This window comes from Myotis brandtii, unplaced genomic scaffold (genome assembly GCF_000412655.1).
Source record: "Myotis brandtii unplaced genomic scaffold, ASM41265v1 scaffold36, whole genome shotgun sequence".
Taxonomy (NCBI): domain Eukaryota; kingdom Metazoa; phylum Chordata; class Mammalia; order Chiroptera; family Vespertilionidae; genus Myotis; species Myotis brandtii.
In genome coordinates this window covers 7,133,181-7,142,146 of record NW_005363836.1, presented here as the reverse complement: position 1 = coordinate 7,142,146, position 8,966 = coordinate 7,133,181, and the positions used below count along the sequence as shown (strand labels likewise).

The 8,966-nt window shown below is 36.2% G+C and overlaps 1 protein-coding gene across 6 annotated transcripts in view; it reads right to left on the bottom strand.

Annotated features, from left to right (window-relative positions):
- Positions 1-177: 177 nt before the first annotated feature.
- NEXN (nexilin (F actin binding protein)) overlaps positions 178-8,966 on the bottom strand; it is a 38,900-nt gene continuing 30,111 nt past the window's right edge. For 4 of the 6 annotated variants that reach the window (XM_014544367.1, XM_014544369.1, XM_005871937.2 and 1 more), the window contains 5 exons: positions 8,526-8,723; positions 5,830-6,051; positions 1,659-1,844; positions 849-1,206; positions 178-754 (listed from right to left, as the gene is read on the bottom strand). In XM_014544367.1, coding sequence (XP_014399853.1) covers positions 741-754; positions 849-1,206; positions 1,659-1,844; positions 5,830-6,051; positions 8,526-8,723 — 978 coding nt within the window. In that variant the 3' untranslated portion in view covers positions 178-740. Of the gene's footprint in view, positions 1,207-1,658; positions 1,845-5,829; positions 6,052-8,525; positions 8,724-8,966 lie in introns of all 6 variants that reach the window. The other 2 variants (XM_005871936.2, XM_005871938.2) reach the window with 1 other exon arrangement.

Here is an 8,966-nt window from a genome sequence, read left to right as displayed (position 1 = left end):
CCCCCCCCCCCCCCCCCCCCCCCGCATTGAAATGTCATTTGTTCAGGCAAGGTCACAACATAAATTTGTTTTATAAGCTTGAGCATATATTACACACATTTGAAAAGTACATTCAATATTATTCTCAACACTCAGAACTCTGTATAGGCAGTGGTTTTCATCCAGTTTTCTCTGGCATTTGTTTCTTAGAAGTCTTTAATTTTGTGTTTTTCCCCATTCTCCTCCTCTCCCATAAAAAGAGTGATATCCCAACCCCCTCCTACATCTGCTTCACAAAGGCTCTCAAACTACAACCAAAATTATGTACTAAGGGAAAACTCCCACTCAAATTGATAGGTTCCAAATTCATTGTCTCGGCTATTTCAGACTAATTTTAGGTGTAAATAGCTCATTGACGGCATTTTTTCATGCAAAATAATGTGTTGTTTTTGATACTTTTAAACATTGCTGTGAACTTACGGTAAATGCACAGCCTAAGTTCTGATATAATTGAGTAAATTTCCCACTTTCCCCATTAAATGCACATTAACTTATGCATAATTGGCGATGAATCTGGTGCTCATTTGGAAAGGAGGAAGGTATTCTTTAGATGAGCTTGTGTTTTGAAGACTGTTATGAAAAGGAATTAGAAGTCAACATAGTGGCACTTCTGGTTTCCTTTTTTGGCCCCGCCACAGAAAAGATGGATGTAGTAAGAAAGTCGGAGAGAGAAAGAGAGTTCCAGGCAGAGGGAAGGGGAGCTAGTAGTCATCAGCTAAAAAAGAAGAAGAAAAGTGATTCTTTTTAAAGGGAAAAATTTTTTAATAGAATAAAAGTATTATATTTTTTAAAAAGTGATTAATTCTTACTTTCAATTGTAAGAATACAGGTACTAGCTGCAGAGCCTTTATTGTTGACAGCTTTACACATATACTCTCCTTCATCTTCTGGGAAAGTTTCTGGTAAATAAAGGCAGTAAGTTTCTCCTCTTTCGATATATTGATAGTCTTCTCCATCCTGCAATAATTCTCCTTCAAACCACCATGTAATTTCTGGTTTGGGTTCTCCTGTTACTTTAACTGTAAATCTAACAGGCTCACTATCTACAACCGATGTGTTTTTCAGAGGCTTCTTGAACCACGGAGCTCCTGACCTGCTTTGCTCTTCATCTTCAATAGTGGAGCCATTCATGATGCTACCCTCCTCTTCTTCCTCCTCTTCTCTTTTCTATATTAAAATAAATACATTCAAGTTGTCACTTTTAGTATAGCAGCATTTTCAGGACAGTGATTTAATCACAATCTTGGAGGTAAATAGGTTTTTTTGCCCTCAAAGTAAAGAGCATGTAAGTACAGTCGTGCACCACTTAACAACAGGGTACGTTTTGAGAACTGCATCATTACGTGATTTGGTCATTGTGCAAATATCATAGAATGCATTTACACAAACCTAGATGGTATAGCCTATTGCTTTTAAGCTACAAACTTGTTAGTGTACTGAATACCATAGGCAGTTGTAATAGGATTTGAATATGTAAACATCTAAACAAAAGTTACAGTAAAAATAACAAATGTTTACAAAACATTCCAGTGACTTATTAAAATGGTTTTTTACCCCTCATATAAAACTATGGCTTTTAAGAGCATCTTTGGAAAATAAAGGCTATGTTTGTCTGGTACCTTCTGTAGTGCTGCATCAATTTCCTTTTGTTCAAACTGCATTCGTAGTAACTTTTGTTCTTCAATTCTTCTTTGTTCTTCTTCTTCTCTTGCCTTAGCCATTTGTTCAAATCTAGCTTTCATATTCACTTTATGAGTAAACGGAGCCTCACTTTTTTTTGCAGGCTTGACATCAACATCTTCTTCCTTTACAAAAGTGGGCCAAGAATAAGTGTGGCTTGTTTTCCAAAAACCAAGAACTAAGTATTAATAGTCCTGAAGTTGTCATTTATAATAGGCACAAAATGATTAACATTTGTATACATATTTGTGCTACACTATAGACAGCAGTTTTCACAATACCTTAGTTTGGGAAAGATGAAATTTTTGTTTGTGAAACGTTCTCTTAACAAATGGAATCCTTTTCTCCCAATGTAAAGATCATACAGTATCAGTGGGATCCCAGTATCTTTATTTCCCCAACTGTCAGTGTTTGTTGACCATACTGAATAACAGTGGGGATACTACATATAACAAAATACTCCCATATTAACCAATTCATGATTTCCTTTGTCACCCTACTTAGTTAATAAGTGTCATTCCAATTAATTCCATCCAACAAATTTATTGATGGTCAAATGGCAGAGAAGAATGCAGGTAGAATAAATGGGAAAACAACTGAGGCAATGATGAATTTGGGGAAATCACTGAGGTGAAGAGTGGTGAGTCATCTATTTAGGGGTAAGAGTTGGGAACCATGGAAATAAAAATTGAGAGTAGTGTTTCAACTGTCAAATAGTATGTGTGAGCCAATAAAATCAAACTATAAGGCCATCATGCGATCACTGACAGCCTTAGTAGAGTGGGGTCATGTAGATACAGTTTATGGTTTCTAAAGTACTTCAGTCATACTTGACAGTTTTGAAACTAGGTTTTTTATGGGTCTGTCTAAAGCAGCAGTTCTCAACCTGTGGGTTGTGACCCCTTTGGCGGTCAAACGACCCTTTCACAGGGGTCGCCTAAGACCATCCTGCATATCAGATATTTACGATTCATAACAGCAACATTACAGTTATGAAGTAGCAACGAAAATAATTTTATGGTTGGGTCATAACTATTTAAAGAGCCAGAAGGTTGAGAACCACTGGTAAAGATATCACCATATATATTACAAAATAAGAAAACTGTTCTAGGGTACCAAATCAACTAAATTTTGAAACAAGCTGTCAAGTTTCCTATAGTAAAACCTTGATTTATGGATGTTTTACATCAATTTGAGATATTGCAGCTAAGTTCCAGTGAATGTAGGAGGAGGAATTAGAATAAGTTGAATAAACCGATGAACAAAAACAGATGTAGAGACAGAGAAGCATCGATCAGATGCTCAAAACTCGGAGGGAAAGCAGGGGAGGGTGGGGGTGAGGGGGAAAGATCAACCAAAGGACTTGTATGCATGCATATAAGCATAAATGATGGATGTGGACAACAGGGGGTGAGGGTGAGGACAGGATTGGGGGGATAAGGACACATTTGTAATATCTTATTCAATAAAGAGAAAAAATATTTTAAAAAGTAAGTTGAATATTTTCCGACTTTCCTTGAATCATTTTTATGTGATGTTGGGAAATCCTTGGGCATCAGACACAACCATATACCTATTGGGTAAATTCTATTAATACCTTCAGATGATAAACATGCCTGCCCATAGCTATTGCTAATGAAGGATGTTCTGGGGTTCTTGTTGTTACAGTTTTTAAATAGGCTAAAAAGTATATGTAAATAGAATTCCTCTGAAGCTAATTGGGGAAAACTTATGAACAGTCTGTTATTAAATGCAGTTGTTTTTTTTGTTTTGTGGTTTTGTTTTGGTTTTTTTTGGAGAGAGAGCAAAACATTGACTTGTTGTTCCACTTATCTGTGCATTCATTGGTTGATTCTCATACGTGCCCTGACTGGAGATCAAACTCAAAACCTTGATGTATTGGGATGATGTTCTAACCAACTAAGCTACTCAGCCAGGGCAATTGTTGCCTTTTCTTAAATCTATGAAAAGCCACATTTTAAAATGTTACAGAAAATGAGTCTCCTGTCATACTAAAAGAATAACTTTTGTTCTCTAGGTGCATTCTTAAGAGGACATTGACACCCCAGCACATGAATATTAAGGACAGTATAATTAGGCAGTAAATTTAAGATAAAAGGGAGCATAAGGAAATGGTTTTTGAGTATACCTTATTAGAAAATTAAACTACAAAGTCAAACACTATAAGGCAATTAAAGTATTTTAAGTACCAAATGAGGTACAGGTTAAGGGCTACAGGAGCTGGAATGGAATTCCTTGATTAGGGAAGGTTACATGAATGAGTTGGTCCTTAAAAGATGTCTCAAATAGAAGACGTATTGAACATTGACATTTTCTAAAGGCAAAAACCAGATACATGATGGGGGAAAGGGGGGCGGCCCTATTCTGAAGTTGATTGTGCTCAATGCCAAAACTGCTAAGTTTTTAAAGGATAGCTCAATGACCTTTAATATAGAGCAGCGGTTCTCAACCTGGGGGTCGAACGACCCTTTCACAGGGGTCGCCTAAGACCATCGGAAAACACATATATAATTACATATTGTTTTTGTGATTAATCACTATGCTTTAATTATGTTCAATTTGTAACAATGAAAATACATCCTGCATATCAGATATTTACATTATGATTCATAACTAGCAAAATACAGTTATGAAGTAGCAACGAAAATAATTTTATGGTTGGGGGTCACCACAACATGAGGAACTGTATTAAATGGTCGTGGCATTAGGAAGGTTGAGAACTACTGATCTAGAGGGATATGATCAGAGGAATGTCAACATTCTTCACAGGAAACAGTGTTCAGGGCATCCACATGGGTTATAGATCAACCATGTCCTACTATATCCTTTTAAACAAAAGAGAGCCAATAAATAGCAATAAAACAAGAAGTAACCACTTCATTTATTTCTATCTTACATATTTTATAGGGCTAGGTATTACTGCTCTGAGGTTTCACTACCTTTAACAAAGGGAATCAAATGCCTGCTTATGGAACTTTAGATAGAGCGACATTTATCTTGCTAAAGAACCACCTGATATTTTGGCCAAACAAACATTAAATGTTGGTGTTCTCCAGGGTTTTATCATTTACTTTCAAACTATTAACTGTTTCAAGATGGTTTTATCTATTTCTATACTTTAAAATACTATCCATAAAAGTGACAATCCCTAGCTCCTGCCTCTCACCTGAGCTCAGTACCTGTTTCAGACAGCTTTTACTTTATCTAAATACAGCTCCAACAATGCAGTCCTAGTGTCCAGAACAGTCCCTGGGACATACTAGGCTTTCAAGTAAATTTTTTAATGCATGAATCTAAAACCATCTAAGATGCTAACTTGATATTACTTCGTGTTTTTAAAATCCCTTCAGTGCACCCCCATAAAACAGTTTCTTAACGTGTCATCTACAACCTTTCATGGTCATCTCACCTGTACTTGCATCTTCATCATTAGCTGTTTTTGCACTCTGTTTGCCTCAATAGTAGATTCTTTTTAGTCTTGAGAATTGCACATACTTTCTATTAACAACCTCCTCTGATGGCCCTCCCAGCTTCCACACCTGTTTTACTAGTTGAACATCTGATGAAAATGCATTTTTAGAGAAATATTGGTTGAATGCTCTGGTAGAAAAACATTCCCAGGTCCTATTTAAACCAATCATAACCATGGAACTAGTCCTCAAACTGGAAGGGACTTTACAGGTCATTTAGTGATTGCCTCATTTTACATTTGGAGGTACTTCAAATTCATGCTATCTGAATTTTTATTTAGTCATATAGGGTTTATTGGCCTCATCTTTAAGAGAGTAAATGAATAATCTCTGGAGTTTAACTCAAATATATATTGGTTGTACTGATTCAAGCTAAAACTTATGCCCATAAATAATTTTGTTTTGTTTTTTGCTAGAGTGAAACATTTGGTGTTCACTATTGGCTTTAATTCCAATAAAACTGTGAAACAATGCTAGAGTGGAAAAATAATTTCAAAGTCTTTTACGATCTTGATGTGTTTTTGCTGTTTAGTTCCCAAAACTTATTTCAAAGCCAGTGTTAACTTCTGTTGAATCATCATTTTAGTACCATAACAATGTTAAATATAAAATAGTTTACCTCATGGAAGTGTTCTGCTTCTCGCTCTTTAATTTCAAGGTCAATCGCTCTCCTTCTTGCTCGTTCTTCTTCTATCTTTTTCTGTATTTCTTTTTCAGACAACTGTCCAATTTTTTCAAACTTGCTTTTTAGATTTTTAGCTTGAATAGAGCCACTCCTTTTCAATTTGATTAATTCTTCATATTCCCTGCTCAATTCAAAGGTTTCATTTTCTTCCTCTTCCTTAAAAAAAGGTATTTTATATATTAAATACTAGAAAATTAGTTTGTATTATAAACATCCAAAAAGTGTTCACCATTTCCTATTTAAAACCCAAAATAAAGGTTAAATAACCTCCCTGCACAATACTTAAATACAACCTGCTAAAGTATGTATATCAAAAATTAACTTTTACTAGGAATTGTAGGAAGCTCTTTGTTCAAAGAACACTGAGATAGGGAGGAGTCAGATATAAGTTCTAGTTCTGACACTCATACTGTGTGGCCATTTAATTGCGTAACTCACTGGACATGATTTTTTCATCTCTATATAATAGAGTCAGTATCTCTAAATGCTTTTTGTCTTAGATTTGATGATGGCTGGTGGCCTAATAAAGTTAAATGTCAGTCTTAATACTCAACTGATACAGCACCTCTACAGATACAGTCTGGTAAAATCCCTACACTTCACTATGTACCATTTGTATTCTCAATTTTATATTTTGCCAAGAAAAGGAGTCAATCAAAATTGGGATCTAATTTTTTTTTAAAGAATTGTCTCTCTTCATTTTACTCTTCTTTCTTTAATCCTCACACAAGGATATGCTTTTATTGATTTTTAGAGATGAAGGGAGAGAAAGATTAATAGAGAAACATTCATCGGTTGTCTCCCATATGCGTCCCAACCGGTGATGGAACCTGCAACCTAAGTGTGTGTCCTGACCAGAAATTGAACCCTTGGTGTACTGGACAACACTCCAACCAACTGAGCTGCCACCAGCCAGGGCGGGATCTAATTTTTTATACCACTTTATTTTGAAAACTTTTCACATTCCTTTCCCTTGGCTTTTCACAATTTATGATTACTAGTTCTTTTCTAAAATTTGTTGATAGTACAGATGTCACCCATTGCTCCCACCCCACCCCAGTCCTTACCCTGTCTATTGTGATTACTAGTTCTTTGTATACTTACACTAAAACCTAATCTCACTAAATGAAATGGTAAAATATTGCTGTTATTCCTGGTAAACTTTTCCTGGAGAAGACCTACAGTTTTAGGCTGAGGGAGCAAAAAAAGCAGGGATGGGTTAGGGAAGGTAGTCACAGTGAATGTGACATGAGGCCTAATGGCTCATTCAAGGGGGGAAAACATTTCTTTGTACTACCTCTATTTTTTCATCTAGGGGTAAAAACAGACTACTTAAAATACCAGAAACTAATAAATGTATGATATTCATTTTCAGCTTCCTTTTCCAAATAAATGCTATAATTTAGGCTAGACCTTGGGATATTTCCCTATAGCATACTAATTTTATTAACTATATATTTATACAGCCTTTATAGTCTCTTGGTCAGTGAGGGCAAGGAAGTAAATATCCCCACAGGCCCAATGCCCTAACTCATGACGAAGAGGCAACTTCTAAGAAATTGCAACCTCTGCATAGGAACCCCTCAATTCCTAGATTAGGAGGAATTGGCAAGGGGCTCCCACCAAGTCACCTGCCAAGCATACCGTGTCACTGCTAGTCCAAGGTTGTGACAGCCACTGGTTCCCCAACCCTGTTTGCTGTCTGCCTCTCCCCATCAGTGGCAGAGGGAGACTTGGAATGCTGACCCCCTCCCTTGCCCTTCCCTCTCTGCCTATGCAGTTGGTTGGCCATTCAGATGAAGGGCTGCAGCGTCCAAGGGCAAAAAGAAGGTAGGGCCTTGGGGGCATCAGGAGGTGGGAAGAGGGCTGCTGAGAACCCACCATAGGGAGGCAGGATATGTGGGTGAGCCAAGGCTCTGAGACTCAAGCACAGGTTCCATTGTCCAGTCGGCTTTCATAACATAGATTCAAAGTAAATCATTAAACATCTCAAGATGGCAACCTGAGAGCATTAAACCACTAAACATGACCCTTCTGAACATGGGGTCCTGTGAGGGCACAAGTTGCATGCCCATGCAGACAGCCGTGTACAGTAGTGTGTGTGTGTGTGTCTATTTCATTTCAACACTACAGAAGTCACACTAAAATGTGACAGCATCAAAGTTCTATCTTTAGTAAAATAAAGCGACTCAAAGATTTGCCAAACTGATGGTCCCATTAGTATTCATGGTACTCCCTTAGTTTTATTTAGATTACATGTATCAGTTTATCAGTTTCAACGATATGAGCAGGTACCATAAATGGGTAAATTAAGTACTTCCAACAGCTCTCAATCATGACATAACCACATATAATCATGAGGTCTATGGAAATATATATTTGCTTAAGGTATTGTAGTACTTTCTCAGTCACTTGCAATCTTCTGTATTTTTTAAATTACCAAGAAAGAAGCTGAGTTATGACAGGCTAGAAAGTGCACAAAACTGTGAAAACTTGTATCAAGTGCCTCATTGGAGTATATTGTATGTCCTTTATGTGAATAATAAATACTAACAAAGTTATAAGAAAATATATGTAAAATACTTAGATTAATATTTGTGGAATACAAATGAATATTTTTAAAACCTTACCTCTCCCATTTCTTGTCTCAGTTGTTCAAATTCCTGTTTTTCCATTTCTAGCTTATGCTTCCGTTCTTCCTCTGTTCGTCGTTTTTCTTCTTCCATTTTTTGTTTTAATAATTCTTCAAAATTAAATTCCAGTTTTCCCGGTGTAAGAGATTCTTGAGAGATTGTTTTATACATCTCTGGGGAGTCATCATCTATTACCTATATAAAATAATTATTTTATCATCTTTGTCAGAATTATGCTTACTAGTACTAAAAAGGGAATATTTCTTATAAAAAACTATGATTACTGGAATACAAAGGTTATACATTGAACTAGAAACCAGGAGACCTAAATTATCTTCAAAAATACAAAACAATAAATGGGAGGAATTATTAGAAAATGTAGACTAAGGTATTTTGTGATTACAGAGGAAATGGTGACCATCTATTCTCCATCCCAAT